The sequence below is a fragment of the Pleurodeles waltl genome, chromosome 10, assembly GCF_031143425.1.
Source record: "Pleurodeles waltl isolate 20211129_DDA chromosome 10, aPleWal1.hap1.20221129, whole genome shotgun sequence".
In the NCBI taxonomy this organism is placed as follows: domain Eukaryota; kingdom Metazoa; phylum Chordata; class Amphibia; order Caudata; family Salamandridae; genus Pleurodeles; species Pleurodeles waltl.
The window spans coordinates 957,201,752-957,228,463 of record NC_090449.1 but is presented as its reverse complement, the minus strand read 5'-3'; the positions used below and the strand labels follow the sequence as shown (position 1 = coordinate 957,228,463).

At 41.5% G+C, this 26,712-nt stretch overlaps 1 protein-coding gene across 1 annotated transcript in view; it reads right to left on the bottom strand.

The window, feature by feature from the left end:
* The window catches only part of PLXDC2 (plexin domain containing 2), a 1,436,917-nt gene that overhangs the window by 717,906 nt on the left and 692,299 nt on the right, over positions 1-26,712 (bottom strand). The window contains exon 4 of the mRNA XM_069211779.1: positions 25,909-25,978. Coding sequence (XP_069067880.1) covers positions 25,909-25,978 — 70 coding nt within the window. The remainder of the gene's footprint in view (positions 1-25,908; positions 25,979-26,712) is intronic.

The following is a 26,712-nucleotide window of genomic DNA, read 5'->3' as shown; positions in this document are numbered from 1 at the left end:
AAAGGGTCACGGAAAATAATGAAGGAAAGAATTACAAGTGTACTTCAAATGAGTCCACCAAAAACAAGGAAGGAGGTGAGGAAGTTTTGGGGAATGGTGGGATACTGTCGCCAGTGGATTCCCAACTTCTCGTCTCTAGCAAAGCCTTTACTGAAATTGACCCAGAAGGATGCCTTGGATCAGATCGAACTGAAAGGGGATGAGATGGATGCTTTTGTTGAATTAAAGGAGTGCATGTGCAGGGCTCCAGCTTTAGGTATGCCTGATTACACGAAGCCTTTTACATTGTTTTGTCATGAACGTGATGCATGTTCTTTGTCTGTCTTGACTCAAGCCCATGGTGGTGTAAACAGACCAGTAGCATATTTTTCAGCTACTTTGGATCCGGTTGCAGCAGCACTCCCAGGGTGTTTGCGCGCCGTAGCAGCAGTTGGTATCAGCCTCACTCAGAGTGAAGGAATAGTGATGGGACACCCAGTAACAGTCATGGTCCCTCACTCAGTTGAGATACTTTTGACCCGCTCCCGAACGCAGCACATGACTGGAGCAAGACTCACAAGGTATGAAACGACTATTCTGGGCTCACCGAATGTGCAGCTGAAAAGGTGCACTACGTTGAATCCAGCTACCTTGCTTCCTGGAGAACATGCTGAAATTGAGAACGCTGAAGACGTCGAGCATGACTGCCTTCAGGTGACTGAATTTTGCACAAAACCCCGACCGGACATCAAGGACACAAAACTTGATGAAAATGACCAAATTCTTTTTGTGGATGGTTCATGTCTAAGAGATGGGGTGGGAATTTTGAAAGCAGGATACGCTGTATGTACTGTAACAGGGGTCTTGGAAGCGGGATGGCTCCAAGGAGTCTATTCTGCACAAGTAGCAGAACTTGTAGCCCTTACTAGAGCATGTCAATTGTCTGCATTGATGAAAGTCACCATTTACACTGATAGCCAATAAGGGTTTGGGATTGTGCATGACTTTGGACAACTGTGGTCACAGAGAGGTTTCCTGACTTCTTCAGGATCCCCAGTGAAAAATGGGGAGAGAATAAGGGAGTTGTTACATGCCATTCAAGTGCCAGCTGAAGTTGCAGTGGTAAAGTGCAGTGCTCACACGAAAGGACAGGACTATGTGTCTCTGGGAAACGCCTATGCAGATCAAGTCGCAAGATTTTGTGCCTTGAACTGTATATTGTTAAGGGATGATTGGAATACAATAAGTGAACCAGAACTCGAACCAGCTGAAGCCTTTGCCTTGAAGGTCGTAGATACAATAGAAGAACTAAAAGCACTACAGAATAATGTCAGGGAGGATGAAAGAGATTCCTGGATTAAATCACAATGTATAAAGAGACAAGACGAGCTATGGGTTTCACATGAGGGAAAATTTGTTCTGCCAAATGGTCTCTTATCACAGCTTGCGCGGTTCTATCATGGGCAAGCTCACCTAGGGAGAGATGCCATGATAAGATTGTTCAAAACTGATTGGTTTAACCCCAGATTTCGCCAAGCTGCGGAAGCAGTTTGCCATCGATGTGTCACTTGCCAACAGATGAACCCAGGAAAGGGAACAGTTGTGAACGCGAGCCACATTGGTAGGGCAAGCGGTCCTTTTAGTCGTATGCAGATGGACTTCATTGAGATGCCTGTGCATGGAGGTTTGAGATATGTGTTGGTGATTGTGTGCATTTTTAGTCATTGGATTGAGGCATACCCCACACGTAGAAATGACAGTCTTACAGTTGCCAAGCTATTATTGAGGGAGTTAATACCACGTTTCGGATTCCCGATCTCTTTAGAATCAGATAGGGGAAGTCACTTCAACAACGAGGTGATGAAGTTACTTTGCGAAGCACTGAACATTGAGCAAAAGCTGCACTGTAGCTATCGCCCTGAAGCATCAGGACTGGTGGAGCAGATGAATGGTACGCTGAAATCGAGAATGGCAAAAATATGTGCATCAACAAATTTGAAATGGCCTGACGCATTGCCCTTAGTGCTAATGTCAATGAGAAACACTCCTGATAGAAAAACTGGATTGTCTCCGCACGAAATTCTCATGGGCAGGGCTATGAGACTTCCTGCAGTTCCCGCAAACATGCTTTTGAATATTACAGATGATATGGTGTTAGACTACTGCAAAGGTCTGGCTGATGTGGTTCGCTCTTTCTCTCACCAGGTGGAGGCGACCACCTTGTCACCGATCTAAGGTCCAGGACACGCACTGAAAGCAGGTGACTGGGTCGTGATAAAGAAGCACGTGAGGAAGTCGTGTCTGGAACCCCGTTGGAAAGGCCCTTTCCAAGTGATCCTGACGACAACTACCGCTGTGAAGTGCGCGGGGGTTCCCAACTGGATTCACGCCAGTCATACAAAGAAGGTGTTGTGTCCCACAGATGAGGAAGTTGAAGCGCTGAAACTACCAGTGCCTGATAAAACGGTGCCGAGTGCTGAGACAGAACAAAAGCGAACTGAAAGCGATCAAGCAACAGCAGGAGAAAAAGAGATATTATTGGAGAACGAAGAGTCCGACTCACTTGGGGAAGACCAAGGAGAAAGTTCAGACAGCGACGACGAAGCTGCAGGTGACAAAGAACCTGAGGCAGCTGAGGGTAGCAAAAAGCCTGAAGCAGCTGAAGGTGACAAGGAACCTGAAGCAGCTGAAAGTGATACAGAGCCTGAAGAAAGTAACGGTGACGAAGGGCTCGAGGAGAGTGAGAAGGCAGGAGAGCATGAGCAGAAGGGGGCTTTCCCAGAAACAGACGATACAGAAAAAGAAAAGGAAAACGTGACTGATTCCCCTGAAGGTGGGGACAAAGAAGAGCAGAACGAAAAAGTTCAAACCTCTACAGAAAAGATCGCAGGTCCATCAAACGGACACGGTGCAAAAAGAAGACTAAGTATCTCACCGATAAAAGAAAAGGGTAAAGAAGGTTTGAACGAAGGAGGAAGGCCGAAAGTGAAAGAGAAAAGAAAGGAAGTGACCGTCGTGGAACAATTGTCAAGTGAAGAAAAGGACTTGGCAAAGGAGGAGAGTGCCAGCGAAGCAGAATCCAAGAGAGAAGCAAAATTGAAAAGGAAAAGGATACCAAACAAGAGGTATTCCGGTCCTGAATGGGCATATGCAGTCAATGATGATTGGACTGATGAGTTTGTATCTCTAAGCATCGAGAACGAAGAAGAAGAAGAGATACAAATAGAAAAAAAAAGTTTCATAGACTCTGTTGATTGAAACGGAAGTGAATGGTATTGCTTGCTGCAATATAACGTGAGACAAACAACCAGCTGAGACATTGCTAAATCGAATTGAGACAAATGCTGCTAACCGAAAAGTGACTGGCCTTTTAAAGAAGACGGTGTGAACACTGTGCTCGTTCAAGCTTTGTAACTGAATTGCTAAGTAGTTTCATTTATAAGTGCTTCTAGCTCTCTGATTCTATACAGATCATGCCTGGGTACGCTATGCAAAACAATAGAAAGAAGTATTGTAAATACGTGTGTATAGGCTTAGTACTAACATGTGTACTAATAATAATGGCAATTGTGTTTGGAATGCATGGAAAGGGTGAGAATGAGACTATTGCTGCTTCTACTATTGTTCCTGTTACTGTCACTGAACTAACACCATTGAAAAGGCTAGCAATGGATGAGAGGCTCTTGCATGATAAGAAAGAGCTTTTGTATAACGTTTTCTATCGCTTACTAATAGAGTATGTTGAGACTATGGATGCGAAAGATTGTTATGTGTGTACCCAGATACCGACATCGGTAAAGGAAGGGGTGACTTATCACCACATGCCTCTTACATACGGGATTACATTTAGTATAGTAATGTCTAGGTTTTATGGTCAAGCTAACATACAGTATTTTTTTTCAAATTATGATGTTACCTTTGCTTATGTTCCTATAATAGCACAGCTAAGCGAGACTGCAAAATATTGGGATTACAAAATTATGAGGGACTTTTTCGAGCCAATGCAACCTTTTGAAACGGCTCATGCTCATAGGGAGAACCTTACTTGCTCCGTCTCTGCTGTAGAAATAAGCTTTTTAGATCGCACAGATGATAGGAGGGCTCAAATGAAAGCGAAATTAGAAAAAGAGCTGCATAAGAGAACTTCAGTAGATAATTATGACTTTGCTGCTATAAAGACACAAGGAAAAATCGCTTTGGATGCTTGGCATGTAGGGAAGTTTTGTATATATCGAGGTGAATCTTACTATGACAATATTTTTGTAGGAGCGAGTGAATGCAAACATACGTTTATTTTTAAGGCCAAATGGACATTCATGATGGACGGACTTGACCCTGTCATTCCAGGGGTGTATTACATTTGTGGGCATAATGCCTATTATCGTCTTCCAAAGGGATGGTGGGGAAGATGTTATTTGGATATAGTATTTCCAAAGGTTTATCAACTGGATGACATATCGATGATTAAAAAGACACCTGGATCCCATCGTATCCAGAAAAGAGAGACCGCAGCTGCTGTGGTAGGTGATATATTTGGAGCCATGATTCCTTCATTGGGAGTTGTGCTGAATTCCATCAAAATAAGAAAGTTGTCTACTATACTGGATAACATGCTGACAAAGTTTTCAGGTGCTATAATCCTGATGGATGCTGAACTTGCAGCGGAAAGAGCTATGACTCTTCAAAACAGGCTTGCTTTAGACATTCTTTTAGCAAAGGATGGAGGCGTTTGCAAAATGATTGGTGCACGTCACTGCTGCACCTATATACCTGATAATAGTGTGAAGATTAAAACTATGCTTGCTAATCTAACAAAAGAAAGTGCAGATTTGAAAGAACTGAAAGAACCCGGAGTGTGGGAGAAGGTTGGAAAGGGACTTGCTTCAGTGGGACATTGGATTGGGGGAATTTGGAATGGAATATTATTGAAAATAATAGAAGGGATATTAATAGTGATAATTTGTGTATTTGGAATTTGGGGAATAAAAAGGGGAATAATAATGATTATGGAGAGAATTAAAAGAAGAAAGGAGGAGAAAATAATGAAGAGAATGGCAGAAGAATACAAAGAGCAAACTAGGGGAACTAAAAGGAAAAGGGAGCTGACAGAATTTTAATGGGATAAAAATTTGTGGGCTAAATTTGTGTGATGACAAGTAGTCATCAGAGGAGGGATTGATGAAGCAGAAAATGAAGGTTTTGATTTATTAACGCATAAACGTAGTGCTGAACTAATCATGTGTGACATTAACCGAATTAATAAAGATTGTACGGGGACAAAATGTGCCCTCAGAATAGTTTGCCATCATTTATACGCGTGCTTTATATAACGTGGTGTATTAGAATTGCACTAATCCGACATAATCATAAAACGTGTGCTACGATTTGCTTATTTGAAATGCCTTAGCTTAGCATTACTTTAGCGGAGGCTTTGGCCTAGTTGCCTGGTCTCACGGTTTAGATGTTCGTATTTTTTCCACTGTGCTATTAAACGTGTATTTCTGCTTGAAGCTGTACTTTTCCACAGAGACTGCTCGCATGCTTATCTTAAAGTTGGTGCCAGCATGGCATATTTTCTCTTAAATTCAAGGTCGGCTTGCAGGTGCGGACAATGGAGCCTCTGAGAGTAAGCTAATCGAGAAACAATGTTGCAACTTGTGTACCCATCTCCAAGGATAATGTATGCTTAAGTAAAAGCTTGAGAACTGTCGTTTTTGATTGGTCAATTTGAAGCTAACCTATGAACCCTCCAATGGAGACCCTACTGGACTTGAACTGTTGTCTATAAAACCCAGGTGCACGAGAGGAAAGCTCTCTCTATCTTCGGACATCCCGCCATTTTGACTTCGTAGCTACTATGACCCATTTTGCTGCGACGCCATTTTGAGAGACTTTGATGCTTTCTCTAGTCGAGAGAAAGAGACTTTAATGATTCTTGCCCTAGAGACTTTAACTTTGATTTGCCCCTTTGCATGAAGTAGTAGCCTTACTTTGCCGCCGTGAGGCAATTGCCCCGTTCACCCCTGTCCCTTTGTCCCGTTCTATGCTGATCGAGAAACGATACCTGTGAGACGAAGACTTCATTGATTGCTGATTGGAATTGGTAATTATGAAAGGAAATTGTAAAATTGCATTGTGTTTCTTTTAGGTAACCAACTGCTGATTTTGATAAGGACCCTAGCTAGGAGTTTTCCTAAATTGATGTTGCTAAATCGTTTTTGCATGAAGTCCCACATGCTGATGCTAATTTGAGCTTAGATGAGGATTCCATATGTCGCACGATGCAATTTGAGATCTTGTTATGCTGACTAAATGTACGCAATTAGCCCATTACAGATTATCGTATTAGTGATTTGCATTGCTATTATCGAGTGCCTTGTGATTCAAATGCTACATAGATTACACTTGTTTCGACGATATGGACAGCTATTAATGTTCATTTATGTTTATCATTTGGTGTTGAGACACATCTATATCGTGCTAGCTTTGTTAATATAGGGAAATAAATTCACTAACTTTGCAATAAACTGGTGTGGTTATTCCTGGCTGAAAGGTCAGGGTTCGCCGAAATGTATTCTGGATTAATTGTTAAGTGTTATGTTGTTCAAGGTGTTGCTTATGTTCGTTATTGATTATCGATAAGAGGTGCTTGATCAATTAAGAGTACAGAGAGTTCCCACTTAGTCAAAAGATTCATCGACCTAAAGAACGTCCGAACGCAGGTAAATTGTTACCACGTTCCGCTCTATCAGTTGCCCCTCTGGCTACGTTCTCAATGCCATTAAAAAAACGAAAAAAAAAAGTTTCTGCATGAAATATGGATAGTGCTATTTGCAGCTACTCCAGCCACGCTGTCAAACTATTCTCGCCCTTCCTGTACTTTTTTAGGTCGAGCATAGCAGCGCGCAAGTGCTGCTTTTCTGACATGTTGGTATCTATCTTGGATTTTAACAACACCCACATCCCGCCCATCACTACCACTAGTTCGTGGGCTTGCCCTTCAAAATTCATTTGATGACATTGGTAAATGGCTTACGTTTGTCCCTCCTTGGGGAGGTTTTGTTACCGCCTTGGCCATCCCCCCTCTTACAAGGGTAATTGCACTTTTGCCGATAAGTTTGATTGCAAACTAACTTCTTTTTCCTTTTGAGTGTCTCTTAACACTAATGCTCATGGCGGCTGTGGTACTGTGAATTGGCTCACTTATATGAAACTGTTTTACTTTTAATTTTCAATTTATGTGGCAAGAAAAGTCCGGGTAGGAGTTTACAATGCTAATAGCTCTAACTCGAGCAAATGTGAGACCAGTTGCATTGCAAATGCTTGTTATAGCATGTTGTGAAAGGCTGTGCCCACGTTGCCACCTACACCAAGATATGAGCTTTCCTTATGTGGGTTGAACATTTTCTATTGGCTATTTCACATGTGGGCAGCACTGATTTAGCCCATAGCTGAGCTGAAACCCCCATTAAACTCAGCATGCATCAAAGACGTTAGCATGTAGAAACACCACTGTTTTTCAATGACTCTTTTGGTTTTAGCTTTGCTGAGATAGCAGTGGTTGCATCTTATTACCCAAGTTCTGTGGCATGTTCCGTTTACAGGAGAGTTTTTACCATCAGTTTCTTTCTGGACAGTTGGTATTGTGCAGGTCCACTGTGTAGCTGCTCAGAGTGCAGATAGAAGTGGAAGAAGTGAATGATTCATATGCCTATGCTACAAGGAAAATGTCCTCCTATCTAAAATGTAGCATGACAAACTTCATAGTTTAAGAAAGCAATAAATTATCAAAATTTCACAGCACCTAAAATAAAATAGACTGAAAATGACTATTTGTGATGTGGGAAATCATTTAGCAAATGCCTCTGTAGATGTTAGGTGATACTAAGCACAATTCCAATACATTTTAATGTCACATGCACCCCATACTCATTTATGTCTAGAATTGACCCCACTTCACACCTTGGTACCACTCTTCTCTCCAAATGCCACTTCAAAGATCTTGTCACGCAATTCCCAGGATGGGATTGATGTATCAATGCCTGAACAGAACTTTTATATCATATCCCCATGTGCAACAGTGCCCAAAGAGACTCAGTGCCGCCCGTTTGGAAGATCTAGGTCATGGCTCATCTGGGAGAGCTTTCCTTTGGAGCAGCATAATTTTGACACTACCCTTAAGAACCTTAAACATCATAAATACGCAATATATTTGTGCACTTAGCATTACATATTTTGAGTGTCCTAAAGATAGTAATGTAAAGTGTTGCACATGAATTGTTAACTAGAGAAAATATGCAACACTGTATTAGTGATAGAGACCCTTAGAAGAGGACCTTGACAAAAGAACATGTAGAGCCGGAACGTTAACTGACATTCCTCATTTGTATTGAGGAGTTGCAGGTACCCAAGGTCGACATCATTTGCAGGACTAGCCTAGAAGAATCTGCAAATGATGCAGCTTACAATATGAGAATGGGGAGGACAATGGAACTCCTGATGGCGTGAATGAGGGGTGTTATATAGAAGATTTGTATTGTATTAACTGGTACTGTCACAGGTTGGATAGAGAGACTAAGGGGCATATTTATACTCCGTTTGCGCCGAATTTGCGTGGTTTTTTTCGACGCAAATTCGACGCAAAACTAACTCCATATTTATACTTTGGCGTTAGACGCGTCTAGCGCCAAAGTTCATGGAGTTAGCCTCATTTTTTGGCGTGAACACCTTCCTTGCGTTAATGAGATGCAAGGTAGGCGTTCCCGTCTTAAAAAATGACTGCAATGCATATGCGTCGTATTTATACTCCCGGGCAAAAATGACGCCCGGGAGTGGGCGGGACTAAAAAACCCGCATTTGCGCCGGATTTTAGCACCTGGGTCAGGGCAGGCGTTAAGGGACCTGTGGGCTCAGAATGAGCCCAGAGGTGCCCTCCCAAGCCCCCAGGGACACCCCCTGCCACCCTTGCCCACCCCAGGAGGACACCCAAGGATGGAGGGACCCATCCCAGGGAAGAAAAGGTAAGTTGTGGTAAGTATTTTTTTTAATTTTATTTTTGGCATAGGGGGGCCTGATTTGTGCCCCCCTACATGCCACTATGCCCAATGACCATGCCCAGGGGACAGAAGTCCCCTGGGCATGGCCATTGGGCAAGGGGGCATGACTCCTGTCTTTGCTAAGACAGGAGTCATGTTAATGGCGTCTGGGCGCCCAAAAAAAATGGCGCAAATCGGGTTAAGATGATTTTTTTGCCTCAGCCTGACTTGCCCCATTTTTGGACGCCCAAACGCCATTTTTCCCTACGCCGGCGCTGCCTGGTGTACGTGGTTTTTTTTCACGCACACCAGGCAGCGCCGGTCGGCTAACGCCGGCTAACGCCATTCAATAAAAACGGCGCCCGCATGGCGGTTCAGAATGGCGTTAGCCGGCGCTAATTTTTTTGCCGCAAAACTGCGTTAGCGCAGTTTTGCGTCAAAAAGTATAAATATGGGCCTAATTCTTTGAAATTTGAGAGGCTGAGACCTCAATGGTTTCCCCTTGTCCTTTTTACCTTGTCCCTTTGCTGAGTGTATCTTAAGCTAACACTTATACTCTGTGCTTAATTTGTAAATAAAAATGTGCCGGTGCCCAAAGCCCTCCCCTTAAACAAGCGCCTGCAGCAATTAAATGTGCAAACACGGAATATTGAGGCAGCGTAATGCTGAAGCCATCTCTGGCCTTTTCAATCCATTTCAAGCCACTTCCTGCCCCCTCAGCTCACTCTTGCAGCTTTCTGCTTCCTCCCATTATGGTGCTTTTTCGTCTTTATCTTCCTCTGTCTTTCCCATATTTATGTCTTTTGCTCGCAGTAAATGCTTGAAGCAGAAAAATAAGTGACGGCTCTCAAAAATAAGTGCTGGTGAGCCGCACCAGAAACAACAAGCTCAAATTAAGCACTGCTTGTACTTCTCTAGAATACTCTTGACCGAGCTTTTCAACGCTAACACCTTTCTGTATATGCATACAAGTATGTATTTGTCTCCTTTTTTAGACCTTCCCAGACTTTTGGATATTGTACTTCATTAATCCTCCTTGATCGATTTACATTCTAAATTAACTGACTTTAGATATTACTCATGTTAGCAAAGAAGTTCAAAGACTTTTCTTTGAGCACCAGATTCTGGTTTCCGATTTTCTATATTGCTGTAACTGGAATTTTGGTTTTCCTTCTGCTGATTCACCGAAACTTCTTCAGGACTTTTGGTTATCTTGTTGTTATCTTGTATCTTTACATTATGTTATTGAGATTGGTTTATATTAACCTGACTGTTAACTTGTAATAAAACTGCTTAACTTTATTTCTGATTCTTAGTCTTAATTGTGTAGTCAGTCAGGTTACATTGTAAATCAAGATTGTTTGCCCAATGTTAACTCCCTGCTACCTCTCAAAATATTCCATCAAATAAATGATTGGAGGAGGATGGTCTAGTGCTGGATCCCCTTTGATACTTAGGAGGCTGAAGGTGGAATTGAAAGGAAGTTGAGAGGCAAGGATTTCATTTTTGACTAAACGGACACTAGATTTTTCAACAATACAGCATTTAAATTATCACAATTATAGTGTAGTATATTATAGAAGATCCTCAGATTTCTACAGTAAGTGCTAAATTGGTAGGGCAATCAACTAATGAATTATCGAGTACAATAGGCAAAGAAAGTAGATCATTTTATAGACTGATTTTCTGCTACACTTTGGGCCTCATTACGACCCTGGTAGTCTAATCACCACCAGGATCGCCATGGTAGTTGGACCGCCACCAATGCAGCACCACCAGTTTTCATCTCCACAATGGTCTGGCGGTGCTGGTTGTCCTAATCCACCAGGGCAGGGCCGCCCTGGGGATTACAACCCCCTTCTTCGCCAGCAGTTTCATGGCGATAACCCTGCCATGAAAAGGCTGGCGGAGATGGAGTGCAGGCTGCTCCAGGGGGACACCTGCACTGCCTATGCACTTGGTATGGGCAGTTCAGGGGGGCTCCCTGGCCAGCCCTGTTGCAATGTTCACTGTCTGCTTAGCAGAAAGTGAACACTATGACAGGTGCTGGTGCACCCACTGCCCTACAGCATTACTGCCGGCTCTATCACGAGCCGGAGACAATGCTATAGGCTGTTTCCCACTGGGCCAGTGGGCAGAAACTGTGTTTCCACCTGCTGACCCAATGGGAGACTCGTAATGGCCCTGGCGGGGAGGCAGCCACAATGGTAGCAGTCTCCCCGCCGGAATGTTGGAACTCCAGCAGACGGGCTTTTTTGTCCACCTAAGTCTTAATAAGGGCCTTTGTGTTTTTTTCCAAATATCATTTACCACCCAACCATAAATAAAGCAATTTGTCATTTTCAATATTATTTCCATCTATCCCACATCAAATCAATTATTTTAGGCACCCTTTATAATGGCTATTTTCATTTAATTGTAGTTTATGAAATTGTATTTATTTTAGCTTTGTTGGAACTCTAGGTATAACAGATTTTTTTTTATATTTACATTTAGCATTTCAAAGAATTATTTCACTATTTCTAACTGAGTTTCACAAGGTGACTCTTTCTCTCCTGAAATAAAACTTAATGCCGAGAATTCTGTCAATAAACATACTTTTGGACGAAGACGCTACTTCTGTTTCTCGTGGGATTGTAAACAGATTGTATCCTGTGTCTGAGGCCAGGGTTATCAAACAATACAATACACTATTTTGCTGTTAAATTAAAGGAAAAATCACATCATTACAAAAGAAATGGATTCGGATTTTAGAATACAGTGCACACAGGATGGGTTTGTATGACACTTGGTAAATGAACATTATCAGACTTGAGTAGATATGCGCGGGGGGAGTGCAAACTTTCTATAGATCCTTTTAACTTCACTCACCAATAGTGTTCTGGATTCTTGTTGAAGTCATGCCTAAACTAGTTGGCCAATATTGGAATTGGCAGATAAATAAATGCTTCTTAGCTTCAGAGCACTTGTGTGCCATCTTGGAGCGTAAATCACAAAATATTTTTGGTACAAGAACTATATCACTTTGCAGTAAATGAGAGAGGAGGGGGGAAACTGTATCTTTCCACAGAGTGGTTTAAGGTTACCCACAATTAGTAAAGGAGCTATGTCTATAAGAACCATGCCTGGGGTAAGAAGACTTTCTCATGAAATGGGAATCAAATCTAAGTGCCACTGATGTATTATGAAACAGAGAATGATTGTTTCACCTTATTGGCAGCAACATTTAAACTGTCTCTAAATTTTTCTGAGGATTGTCATAATTTTGAACACTTTAAAAGTTTCTTGTGCATTTACCTTCAGAGCAACTTCTTGCCCCAGAAAAACGGTAGCTATTTTTTCACTAGCCTGTCTGGCCTATTTAAAGTACTTTGGCTCCCTACTTCCACTTCTATAAACATTCTCCAAGTATGTCTTTTCCCTAGTTTTTTTGTCTGACTAAATTAACTGTTTTGATGTTTTTTATTGTTATCCATTTCTGATTATCATCTCTATTTTATCAAATGCATTGTTGCTAAAACCTTTGTTCCTTTGAAGCTGTTCTTAATACTGTTGGAAATATTATGTTTAGTAGACTGCTATCTTTGTTACTATCCTTAAAGTGGAACTTTATTTCTTAAAAAACACTTGAAAATCACAAGGTCTTGCTTTTTTATTGAGCCTTTGGCATTCATATTTGCTGGCCCATGAAAAGGGCTATATCCAATTTCCTGTTCGGCTATTGGAAGAAATCAATGTTGGAATACATGTTTGTCTTTCACAACTGCTCTCCCAATGCCCCTGTACTGCAGACCACAAACTAGAAATGTTATACCTCTCTTCAGTATTTGACTCTCAGGATAGCAAGGCAACACAGTCCCATGCTGAATCAGGAGTGGTACCAGGGAGAGCAAGGACTTGTGTAAAATTACTTGAAGCCTTATATCACCAAAACCTAAACCTAATGGAATAGGAATGGACAGCATACCTTAGTGCCATGAGCTTGAATGCCAGCCCCATAACAAACCTTGAGAACAATATGTAAGCCAACAGCTGTATATGTACATAGGGCCTCATTTACAAGGAACTGGCACATTGGCTCTGATGCACCAGTTTCCTTGTGTCACCCTGCACCCCTCTAACAGCACCATGGTAGCACTGTATTGATAATACAGTGCGACGCAGCACTCGTTAGCACAACTGCGTGAACATTTTTGATGCCGTTATATCGTGTTGCTGGACTAGCATAAAAAATGTTGACGCTAGTCCAGTAGAGGTCAGGGAGGCCCATTGAAAAGAGGCTAGCATCAGTTTAGTGTCTGCCCTGTGCAGGGGTTAAAAAATGGTGCTAGAATGGCACAGTGAAATCTTGTAGATTTAATTGTGCCATACTTTTGGACACACCTCCCTTGCATACATTATACCTGGTACAGGTATAATGTGGTGCAAGGGTTTACAAACTCTCGTCATGGTGACATTGCTCCAGCTGGAAATACGGCGCAGGATGAGGGACTGTTTTGTGTCACCGTAGCATTAAAATAAATGACGCTACAGCATCGCAATGGGTTTGTAAATGAGCGCCATTCTGTCTAAAGATTTTGTAATGCATCTATCTTAATACTAAAACTGTCTGTAGCAAGACCTTAATGAACAGGTTGAGAACAAAGAGGGCAAGACATGGGCTGGAGGTGGAAAAAGAAAACATCAGAGCTTCGCAAATTGTTTTCATTTTCTCACCATAATATGATCTACTATAAGGATGGAACCCCATATGTCTGGACTCAACAGTGAACCCTTAACCTGCACAGATACTCAATAAACAATGATTAATTTCCATGTGTACGAAAAAATACTATGCTTTCCATTTAGAAAATAAGGAAAAAGCATTAAATGAATTTCTGCAAATAAATCAACTCTTGAGTCAGGCCAGCTGGATCTTTTGGTGCTAAATTTTTACCACAACATGTTTGACCAAATGAATTCCAGTGTTACAGAGCTGTTAAAAAAGGCTATTCTGGGGCTAAGCCATCAACTCATAATATATGGGTTTGTGGGTGGGTGATTTTAACTGTACACTATGCAGGTTTTGCAACTCAAGGGTATGTGGTCTGGACACTAAGGCCGGTCAGCCCCTCACCAATTCTAGGCATTCTCGAAAACGCAACGCCCTAAATAATATTATAATTCTTAATAACTTAACTTTCTTGTCGGATTTTATCAATAAAGCTTCCGTTGTCCATCCCATGTTCTTGGGTGGGCGCAGAGCGAGCATAATCAATAATTATAGTAATTTGGTCATGGATTTCCGAGAAGTTCCTAGCTGTGTAAGCAACCATAATTCCTTAGTATCTTGTTTACCTGTTAAATATAGGGACCGCTTGCGGCCATTTCATCCTTGTCCCATCAGGCATAGCTGAAATCAGGGCATTTGACTCAAGGGGGAATCGACTGACCCTGATGCCCTTGAGGAAAATGTTGTTAGAGAAAATAATGACCTGTTAAATAGCTGTCTCTCTTTTAAAAGCCACCCTGCTGGCCTGATTAGGGACTTTAGGCTTCTGTGTCAAGCCATAGCAAGTAAACTTTTAAAAGGCCTGTTACCTCTGCCATTCCGACACGCTGGTTTGACAGTGATTGCACGAAAGCTCACAAATTGTTAAAGGCAGCCCTACATGAGGCCCCTAGAGTCAAAGTAACAATTGCCACAGCTTGGAAGAGCTATAAGGCCACAGTGGAGGCTAGAAGGGGGGAGTTGAGAAAGGTTGCCTGAAAGGTTGCTTTCAGCCAGCTCAAAGATTTGAGGACATTTTAGGAGGTGGTCAAGCGACCCTAGTTTATAGAGGGGCCCGATTCTAGCTTAGTTTGTTTGACCACCGGGGCAGAATGGATTGCCCATTTCACCTACATATTTAACCCCCAAGGAAAGATATCAGAGGAGGCAGTAAATAGTCTTTTGGTACACACCAATGCCATCCAGGCCAGTAATTTTGGTAATTCCATCTCAGTAAAGGAGGTAGAGTCAACAATTAATCAGGGCATTTGCCGGAAAGTGCCAGGCACATATGGGGTCCCATTAGACTTTTTCAGAAATAATCTAGCACTTTGGGCTCCTAGATTAACAAACCCATTTAGAGCAGCCATTTTAGCCCAACTCCCTTTCTCCTGGGAGGAGGCTATTGTGGACCCATTTTTTTAAGAAAGGGAATAGAAATGATCCAGCCTGTTGTAGGCCAGTTTCCCTGTTAGACTCCACGTCAAGGTCTTGGGTAGAGTGTTAGCCCGTTTGAAGAAGTGGGCCAGTGATAATAATATACTTTCAAAAGTCCAATATGGGTTTAGAAAAGGCTGTGGAATAGTTCAGCAGTCCCGCAATCTTGCATTGATTGATGGCAAGTATACCAAGTCCACAAAGAGCTCAGTACATCTGGCCTTCATGGACTTGTCTGGTGCTTTTGACACAATAAACCGTGAACATGTTAGGGGACATGATAGTGGAGGAACCATTGGTTACCCTCCTTTGGAGGCTTCACTGGAATACCACGGTAAAAGTCCGTTATGGCCCTGGGGCAAAACCACTGATTGCAGTGCTACTACTGAGGGTGTCCACCAGGGATGCATCCTAACCCCATTCCTGTTTTCGATATATATTAACAGTTTGAAGGCTTTTTTTCAGTTTAAAAAAATATACTACATAAGGATAGGCAATTATTCTATTCCATTGCTACTTTATGAAGATGATGCTGTCCTTTTGGCTAGAACAGCAAATAGCTTAAAGAAAGTTCTTGACGCCTTTGTAGAATTTATGTCCCTATGGGTTTTGAAGGTTAAACTTAAAACACTGTATATCCTGATTTGTGGCCCCAAATCTACCCAAACCAAAACTTTCTATCTTGAGGGAAAAGAGGTGGACAAAGTTACATAATGTTGTTACTTAGGGGTCCTTTCTAATAACCAGTTAAATTTGGACCCTTTTGTTACATTGAGGGTGAAGCAAGTTAACTCAGAAGAAACTTGTTGGAGTGCTGCAGCCAATGTATAGAGCAAAATGTTTGTCAGTCGCCTCCTATAGGAGTGGCATATGGGGCTATACTGACTCTTTCAAACTACAGCTTGCAGGAGATTACTGATGGCTCACACAAGGGTCCCCTATGTTTTTTTTTCCATTCAGAGGTGGGACTGAGGTATTTGGCATAGTCCCGCTATTATTATGGGTTAAAATATGGCCATCAGATGAGCTGGAATTCTATAGACAAATTATTTCTGATTGTCTGTTTTTTGTCATGACAAGATCCCCTGGTCAGGATACATTAAACAAACCCTTGGAGAACCAGGTTATATGGAGTTTTATGATGATGCAGCCCATATTCGACCAGATGCAAAATTGCTCTTGAAATCGGTTTATATGAAAGAGTGATGATGATTCGTAGGCAATCCTCACAAAACTCCATTGCTCTTTTTTTTCTGAATAGCACTAGTGAGGATGCTCCTGCTCCAACAATGTAGTTTTATTTTTTCATTTGTTAAGAATCCCTAGCATAGATTTTATCTGACTAGGCTCAGATTAGGTAATGTGCATTTTCTAGTAACGTTTCCGATTCGGGGGTGGGTCAGAAATCTCTCCCCTTTTCCTTGTGATAACGCTTCTAGACAGTCAACTGCCCATTTTCTTTTTTTTCTATTCAATTAATTATTCTCCTAGGCGTTATTTTCTGCTCCCATTATTGAGATCTGCTAGGCCAGACTCCCTTCAAGATGGTTGGGGGATATTATATTCGTTGGAGTTTCAGGACTTCTGTCTGGCAGTTCTCAAGTTTATTAGAGGGGCACTTCTCATCAGAAAACATTACGGCTACTAATTTGCAGGGAAACGGAGAGCAAGATGGCGGCCGCGTAACGCAGCCGCGAAGCGTCTGCTCCGACCAAGGAACCCTTCCAGTGTTGCGGCAGCTCTCCCGCGGGTCGGAGCTTCCTTCGGCAGTCGCGCTTAGAGGAAAACAATGTAGCGGCATTTTAGCAACATTGTGCGTTGCTTCACCTGCTCCCTCTTTTCTTGGGGATGACTGTCCCAGGACTCTCAGGAGGGGCGGGAAATATTGCGGGTGACATTGCTTTTTGAAGGACTGCTTCTCATGTGAGGATTTTTTCCCCTGGGAGAAGTAAAACTACGTGGATTTGCTGACGGAGGCCAAAAGGATTGCAAAGTGTTTTCCCGGGATGCGGTCTGGACTGCTCCTGCTCCTACCTGAAGACAACTACAGGTCTGTGCTCACGGGCCCCAATTGGGGGCAATTTTCGACGTGGACTCAAAAAACGGTCAGAGTTTCTTTATTTTATTACAAGTATTTGACACTGGGCGTATATTATAATAACGCATTTTGCATTAAAAAGCAAAAAAAAAAGGTAAAAATGCCACCTAAGGGAGTGAAAAATGTGACTCTGTCTGGACGAGGCAAGCCGGTAAGAGCAAGCCTGTCGGCACGGCAGGGGGGGGGTACGGATATAAAACAAGGCTTAGGTGAGAAGGTTGTCTCCAAAAACAAGAGTGCTTCACTGGACAGGTATTTTGAGAAAGGGAAGGACATACTGGTGGGGGGCATAGATACCCCCCCCGCCGCTGTGGAGGAGGCTGATCCTCTAGTAAACGAAGAGATGACGGCTATAGATGTGCCCCCCCCGCATGAAGGTGGGCAGAGTGATGCTGAAGATGTGGCAACTTTACAAAAACAAGCTACCGGGAGTCAGATGGAGCAGAGGGAGCAGAGGGAGGGCGCACAAGGCGCAAGGTCATTATTACAGGTGGAGCGGAGGCCAGTGGAATTACGCGATAATGAGACAATACAAGGAGACAAGTTTTTCTCACTATCAGATCATTCAAGTTGGTCAAGCAACGAGCAGATGGATTTGGAGGCGGATAAAACTTCTTCTGAATTCGAATCTGAGGTGTCCTCTTTGGCACTGGGAAAGGAATTACAGGAGAGTGGCAGGAGTGCCACTGTCAGGAAAAAACAGAGGAAGAGAAGTGAGCAAGTAGGACCTAATAAGCACTCCACTAACCCATTGGACACTAAGGGTCTTCAGGGGCTTCAGTGGGAGTATTCCAAGGATGATTTAACTCTATTTGATAATGGTGAAAAACAGCCTAATCCTGTGTCACTGGAAACCATATATCAAAGCATTATGGAACATCGAGAGGAATCTAAATTAGAGAGCCGTAGGACTCAAATGGCTTGCCGCAAGATGCAAATCCAAATTCGTCGAGTAGCTAAGACATGTTCAGAGTTTACTACACGGATGGAAGAAGCAGAGACCCGGATCTCGCGTCTGGAGGATGAGGCTGGAGCTCGCCAGTCATCTCGAGAAATGATGGAGAAACAACTTGAGGACACTCAGTGGAAATTGACAGATTTAGAGGACAGAATGAGGAGGAATAATCTGCGCGTCCTGGGTGTACCAGAAGGACTTGAAGGATCAGATATACATAGCTTTATGGTCGCACTTCTTAAGGAAGCTTTTCCGGACTTACACCAGTGGGACTGGGACAAAGAGGTTCAAAGAGCCCATCGATTTCCTTTTAGTAAAATAGGACCAAACTCAGAAGGAGGAAGTGGTAGACCTAGAGCAATATTAATCTCTTTGCTTAATTATCAGGCAAGGCAGGCTATATACGACCGAGCTCGACCCAATGCTAGAAGTAAGGCTAAGGGATGTGAGTTTTTTGTGAGACCAGACTATTGCCATATTACTGTTGAAAAAAGGTGGAGGCTCCGGCAGTTAATTCAGCCACTTCAAAGTAAGGGGGCACAGGTTTTTTTATTAAATCCGGCTAAACTGAAAGTAGTAATGGATAATAGGACTTACTTCTTCACGACAGAGGAGAAAGCAAGGGCTTTTTTGGGTGGACTTAACGGTCCGGTTCCCTAAGATAGATTTTCTGGATTGGGACATAGGGGTGGGGGTAAAGTAGAGAGGGTTAGGAGTTAAGCCCTGAGAATTCGAGCCGGGGGTAAGATATTGTTTTGGCTGAAACAGGGTTAGATAGAGAGAGATAAAGACAAAGAAAGGGAGAAAAGGTAAAAGAAAAAAAGAAAAAGAAAATCATGCACTGGGTAGGGACGGTCGGAGCGGAAGCTTTACCATCATTAGGGACAGTGAGATCCCATACTCTCCATAAATTGGGTGTAAGGGTAGGGGTAAGGGGTGTAGGGGGGTGGGGGGGGTGGTTGGTAGCAGGGTTGGGGTATAAGGGGTGGGAGGATGGGAGAGGGGGGAGAGGGGGGAGAGGGGTGGTGGGGAGAGGGGGGGGCACTAATATAGGTAGAAATGTTCAGAACAATTTAATGAAGACATATCAAAAGAAGAGGATGTATAGGATTCAATATCAACAAGTTGGTTTCTTTAAGGGAGAAAGTATTGACGTGAGTTTGGTACATCAAACTGAGTGATATGGCAAATAGATTAAGGATTTATACACTGAATATTTGCGGTCTAAATAGCCCCCAGAAAAGGAAAAGAGTGGCAGCTGGTCTTAAACTAATTAAATCAGATTTATATTGCTTGCAGGAAACACACATTGCATGGAGTAATCGAGAGCTCATACGAGAGCTTGGGTTGACGCCTCTTGTTTGTACCAGACAGGAGGTTTCGACACGTGGGGTGACGATACTTGCCAGAAATAACAATGTACAAGTTTGTAGATCTCGAGCAAGTAACGATGGGCGGTGGGCTCTCTTAGAATTATCCGTGAATACATTTAAATTTACCCTCTGCACTATATATGGATCAGTTTTGGACGAGGCTGAGCCTCTGGATACGTTGAATATGGAACTAGTTGGATGGCCCTTACCAATAATTATTTGTGGCGACTTAAATATTCATTTAGAGGTAGGTAGCAGGAGCATGGACACCCAGAGTTTATATCAGGGACGAAAGCCTAAAGTATGGAAAGCTCTAAGGAGGTTAGTAAGGGAACATGGGTTGAGAGATGTCTGGGAAAATATTAAAACTGTAGATCCAGGGAATACCTATTACTCGTTCCCACATGCTAAATTGGTAAGGTTGGATTATTTTTTCGTATCACAAAACTTAATCCATGGGGCTGAAATAGAATGCAAACCCAGATTCTTATCAGATCATAATCCATTAATATTGTCCATAACAATTAAGGGACCATCTAATCCGCGTCGTGTATGGACATTTGATAGGAAATTGTTGGTTGACCCAGGATATATATCCCATATGAAAGAGTGGATTCACCACTTTTTTGATATCAATAGGAATACGGCAGATCCGGGGATGGTATGGGATTCATTTAAAGCTGCTGTGAGAGGTGAAACTCTTAGCTATAGTTTGGGAATACAGAAAATTAGGGGGAAGGAAATTGTAGAACTTCAAGAAATGTTAATAACAAAAGAGAGGGAGTTAGCTAGTAAAATTACTAGTAGAGAAGACATTACTCTCACTCAGACCCAAATGGTGATTCTTAAGGCTAAAATAAATGCTTACTTGAATAAAACAGTGGCAGCCGTCTATCAAAGTCACCGATTGGAGTGTTATGAATATGGTGAATCCACAGGAAAAGTCTTAGCTAGACGGGTCAGACAAAAGGCAGTTAAACAGAATGTTTTGAATATAATTGATGGTAATGGGCGGAAACATACAGAGTTAGAAGGAATTCTAGAGGTTTTTAAGGGTTACTATCAGGAGCTGTATAGTGAAGATATAGGGCCTGATTCTAACTTTGGAGGACGGTGTTAAACCGTCCCAAAAGTGGCGGATATACCACCTACCGTATTACGAGTTCCATAGGATATAATGGACTCGTAATACGGTACGTGGTATATCCGCCACTTTTGGGACGGTTTAACACCGTCCTCCAAAGTTAGAATCAGGCCCATAGTGTATTCTGAACAGCTACAAAAAAAGGTTAGTGAATTTCTGGGGGGATTAAAGAGTACAAGGCTCTCTTCTGAGGAACAAATTACATTAGATGCACCAATTCGTATTGATGAGATAATTGAGGCAGTAAGCTCCCTGGCAACAGAGAAAGCTGCTGGACCGGATGCAATACCACTTGAATTTTACAAGACCTTCCTGATAGACATTAAAAAGGATATGCATAGCATTTTTTGTATAGCGCAGGCAGGTCAGGCACCCTTATCGTGGGAATGTGCAAGTATCATAGTACTAAAAAAAAAGGATAAATCAACAGAGTTCCCCAGTTCATACAGACCCATATCTTTGTTAAACGTAGATGGAAAGATTTATGCAAAGATTTTGGCCAGTAGATTGGCAAATGTGATAGTCAGGCTGGTTAGAAAACAACAACATGGGTTTATTCCGGGTAGAGATACAATAGATCATATAAGAAGAATAATAGCCATGTTTGATCTTGCAGAACTATATCAAACAAATTTAGGATTATTACTTTTGGATGCCGAGAAGGCATTCGATCGTGTATCGTGGAAGTTTCTATGGGAAGTCATGCGCTGGAAAGGTATAGGGAGTGGATATATTACAGCTATAAAAACTCTATATGTAGCCCCAAAAGCTAGAATTTGCATTGCTGGTTTGGAATCAGATACTATCTTAATCTCTAGGGGGACTAGACAAGGGTGTCCATGTTCCCCCTTGCTCTTTGCTCTATATATTGATTCTTTCTTGCTGAGATTAGAAGAATGCAAAAATATTCAACCTCTATTATATCATGGAGAAACATATAAGGTGTTTGCATATGCTGATGATGTAGCTATAGTGACAAGCAATACGGAGGAAGCTATTGGGGCAATAGAAATAGAGGCAAGAGAGTTCGGAAAATACTCCGGATATAAGCTGAACTCAGATAAAACACAAATAGTATGTTCTGGGCACGTTTCACTAGTAGATAGACGATTGGTATCTGAAGCAGTGTATTTGGGGGTGAAGATTACATCAGTGGTTAATCGGTTGGTGGAAATTAATTTTATCCCATTATTAAATAGAATAAAGAGGGATTTAGACCGAATGCATAATTTGCACTTATCGCTAGAGGGTCGCTGCAATGTATTGAAAATGATGGTTCTGCCAAAAATCCTATATTTATTTCGGGCTATTCCCCTTGAGGTTGATAAAAAATGGCTTAAAAGATTGGAAAAGATGGGGAATAATTTTTTATGGGGGTATGCTAAAACGAGAAGGGCAATGAAGTATATGACACTTCCCAAAGATCGAGGCGGGTGGTCAGTCCCTAATTTTACACTGTATTACTACGCCTGTTGCCTTCAACATATGGATGAACTTATAAGGGGAAGTTTTAAGGGTAATGAAGAAGTAAAATCAACCCCTATTTATACTATGATGGCGGGTGGGGAGGCAAGTGGTTGGTTATCAAAATTTGAGGAACCAAGTTACTTTAAAAAAGTAAGATTTAAGCCTTTTTTGTCCGCCTTCAAGGTTTGGGCTCAGATAAAACGGAGTATGGGACTGGGAAAGATTACGGCTTATACACCAGTGAAATTTTCAGCTATCCCAAATCATATCTTTAGGGATCCCATACTAGATTTTTGGCGTTCTAGGGGAATAAATAAAGTCGGAGACTTGTATTGTAAATCCGGTTATAAATCATTTACGGATCTGCAGTCTCAATTCGGCTTACCTAAGACCCATTTTTTTAAATTTTTGCAAATACGAAATTTTTTACAGTCTCAGAAGTGCGTTACAGTACAGTTGTCGGAGATCCCGGTAGTTGAGGCTGTTAAAAATGGGGCAAAGATTGGCAAGTTATATAAGTTACTAACAGAGCTACAAGTAGATGATATGGCACAACAGAATGAGAGATGGATTGCACGATTTGGGGTGGCTGGAGAGTGGGTGGACCAATCCTTAGCCATGGCTGAGACAACATTTCTATCAGCTAATTTGAAAACCCAGCATTACAAAACACTGATGGACTTATATTATACTCCAGCAAAACTGAAAAAGTGGGGGATATCCTCTGGAAGCTGCAATCGATGTGGGGAAGTTGAAGCTGAGATAATGCATATGTTCTTTGTATGCCCAATGTTGCAGGGAATATTAAATGAGATAGAGGTATTCCTTAAGAAGATCACGCATTGCAATATTCAGGTTACTGTTATGCTGGTAGTATTGGGAGTCGTGGACTCACCTGAAAGTACGGAACCTGCACTGTATAAAATAAGGCGATTTTTATTTTTGTCCATGGCAATATACCGCTTATGTATTGCTACAGATTGGCTCAAAAAAGAACCCCCCACGTTTGAGAATTGACGCTCTAGATTACTTACCATCTATAATACTGAATTAAGTCTTTATAAGTTAAAGGGTCATAAGAAGAGACATAGAGGAGAACGAATGTGGGCACCACTGACTAGATGGTTGGAATATCAAGACACAGTTTAAAAAAAAAAAAAAAAAAAAAATGCTAATTGTTTCGATATGTGATATATATAACTGAGGTTTTTTTTAAAGGTCTTCTTTCTCCCGTTGTTTTGTTTACTTTACTTTCTTCACACGGATATATTATGTCTTCTTCTTTTTTTTCTCATGTAACCCCCTCCCTCCGACATATTAAAATAAAATAAAATTTGAAAAAAAAAAAAAAAAAAAAAAAAAAAACATTACGGCTGAAGGTAATCAGCTTTATGTTTGGGATAGATTTGGTATTAGGAAGAAGATTTGCCTCATAGAAGGAATTTCTTGAATGATTTTAGTAGTTTAGTTTTTGAATTTCATTGATTTGATATGTGAACATTTTTATTAAGATATGTTATATGTTACTTTGGTTTTTATTGCTTTGTTTATTATTTTGCAGATGATTGCTTTTATTAAAATGTGTGTTCTTTTATGATTTGTCAAAATCTAATAATTTTTTTTTACTTTACTTGACTCTTTAGTCATGAAATCTATAAGTTAAAGCAGGCTAGTCAGACCGTTTGGAGAGAATAGAAACTGAGCTAAAACTTTCAGTCATTGCTTAAGAAGGAGTATGATTCCTCTGCTAGGTTTTGAGCAACTTTCTTTGCTCACTAGAAGAAAAACCTCGACCATAATTAATTACTGAATTCATAAACCAGTTTTTGATGAATCGCCAGGCTCCTTATCATTCAATCATTTTATTGCAATATTACTCAAGATGACAATGCTTTGTGCTCGGCTTTCAATAAAACATCTAGATTAAAGTTGAAAAATAATAACGATAAATGCATGCTGAACTGAAGAATGTGAGAAGATCTGTGAAATTTCAGTTGACCATCAACACTTTTTTGCAGCATTAGGTTTTTGTAATGCATAACCAGTACCTTAAAAGTAACTTAGGGATTGGAAGAGTTACTGATAAAATTCCCTTTTCAGATTTGTAAGTGCAGTAATAAGCACAAAGATGAGGTTCTATGAAGAAAAACATCTTATCAAGCTTTTTTGTGAAAACAGGTGAAAAAAAGCAGAGACCATGCATGAACGTCAATTCACTAAAATGCCAGGGGTAGCGGAAGTGACATCACACGCTCTTTGACCTTCAATTTCATTCACACACACAAGCTTATACATCCACACATTCACACTTACACACACTTTCTTTCACACAAACACACACTCCCCCCCTCAAGCAAACACACAGCATACATTTAAAAGCATTTTTACTTACCTCAGCTGCTGAGCAGGGACATAGTCCAGCTAATTGTAATTTCATTACACTAATAAAGAATAATCAAAAATTATTTACTATTAGTATGTTGAACACATTTGAGAAAACAACGAGAAAGGAGTCTCAAATCTGTGTTTGGAGGTACTGATTTTGCCACCTCTGAAGTTAGGGGTCGCAAAGCCAGTGCCAGAGGTCACAAGGGGCAAGCCAGGGGCCACAGCTGCAACCCCTGGTGGCTCCTAAATGACATCCATGAGACCCAGGGGGCATATCGTGATGGGATATGGTGGTACAGAGCAGACCGCCTGTTTTTGTGTCTGCATCGTGCACAGTGAATTCATTTTAGCTGATATTTCTGAGTCAAAGTGCTCAGAAACAGCAGGCAAGGTTTATCTCTTTCTGTTTTTGAGCTGTACTGTCTAAAATAATGTACTAACTTGGATCAATATTGGGTTAACTGAACCAGCTTTACACACTGTCAACGCATAATATAGGCAATTGGCTCTGTACTCTGCCAGCAAAGCCCAATATGAGATGGCCCAGCTTCACAGTCACTTGTGTATTCCTTTCCGACATCCAACCATGGCCGAGACTTCAAAGGAGAGTTCAACAGTAACCCCAATTGCACTTTTTGTGTAATCCGGTAGTTAGGGGCGTAGCTCAGTGCTCAGGAGTTGTAAATCTCAAATTTCTCAACTAAATAACAGAGGGTTGTAGGGTGGAGTGGTGAGATGACCAAGGTTCAGTATGCAGTGTTTCCATCAGCAATACGGTCAGTACTGATTTGCATTAGGTGGGCATCGACTAAAGTGGCACACTGGGTGAACAAGGATGGGTTTTAATGCTACCTTGCGCCACTGGCACTGGTTAGAGTATTTGCAAGCGCTCATATCTTTATTTCTTAGAGAGGACTTCATCGAGTGTTTGAGAATCAAGGTCAGTTTAGTAATTTATTACGTTATGATTAACAAGAACATTTATGTGAACATGCAATATGATTGTATCACTGTGTTAAACAATTACTGAGTTTAAACGCACATCTTTTCGTATAATGAACAATTATTACACTCCAGCCAAGAGTCTGCAAGCAACAGTTATCCATGCTTCCACAGCAAGTGCTTTTCTCTCGAGTTTTCTTCGCTGATCCCTGCTATCATATTGATGTGGGAACACGTTTTTCTAATGCAAGCTTCATCACTTCACGATATCTAAAGCTCCAATTTCTGTATTATCTGACCTTGTCAGTCTACACAATGTAAACTGGTAAAAGCCACTTACCCCCAGTTGCCACTGTAATTTCACGAAGGAAATGGCCATAAAATGGAAAATCGAAGGACAGATTCACTCTCTGTAGAAAAACATAGCAAAGGAGAAAATCAATATTGTGCAGACCTGTACAAAAAAACGAAAAAATGTGCTATGAAATGCATACTGTCCGTTCTATCTATTTCTTTTTACTTAACACCTCACCTGCTCATCTTCCATGCAATTTAAGATCGAGTGCGGTTGCCTAGGAAACAATATGTGGCAGCAAAAAGCCTATAGCAGATTGAAGACGGACAAGTCTACAGTGCCGCTTTCAGACCTGATAGAGATTGCCGCTAACAAAGTGCAACGATATAACAATGATGGCAATATGGCTGGCTGACAATAATAGCTTTAGAGAAAGAGCATGAACTGTGCCCACAATGAACATCTCATTCGAAATATATGTCATATTTGTAGTAGTTGTGCCTGCAGGCCTGCTGTGCTGCTTTTATCCCCTCCTCTTTTCAGTCAGGATTGTTACCAAAAATAGGACTTCATAATTCTGCAGCCCTAAAAAACATTATCCAAACTCATTTTCCAGTTCATGTTATGTTCCTACAGAACGTAGCCATTGAAGCGGTAAGCACAACAATTGCTTCAAGAGCTTAATAGCCTAGAAATAAAGCTGTGGGGTGTATTCATTAGGGTTTTTGAAATATCAGTTTTGTGTAGTTGCAGTGTATCTTAAGTGCAGCTTCTGTTTACTGGTTCCCAAAACATGACATGGAAAAACCTGAAACCTTTTTCTATTGCTTTCATAGAACATGAGAACAA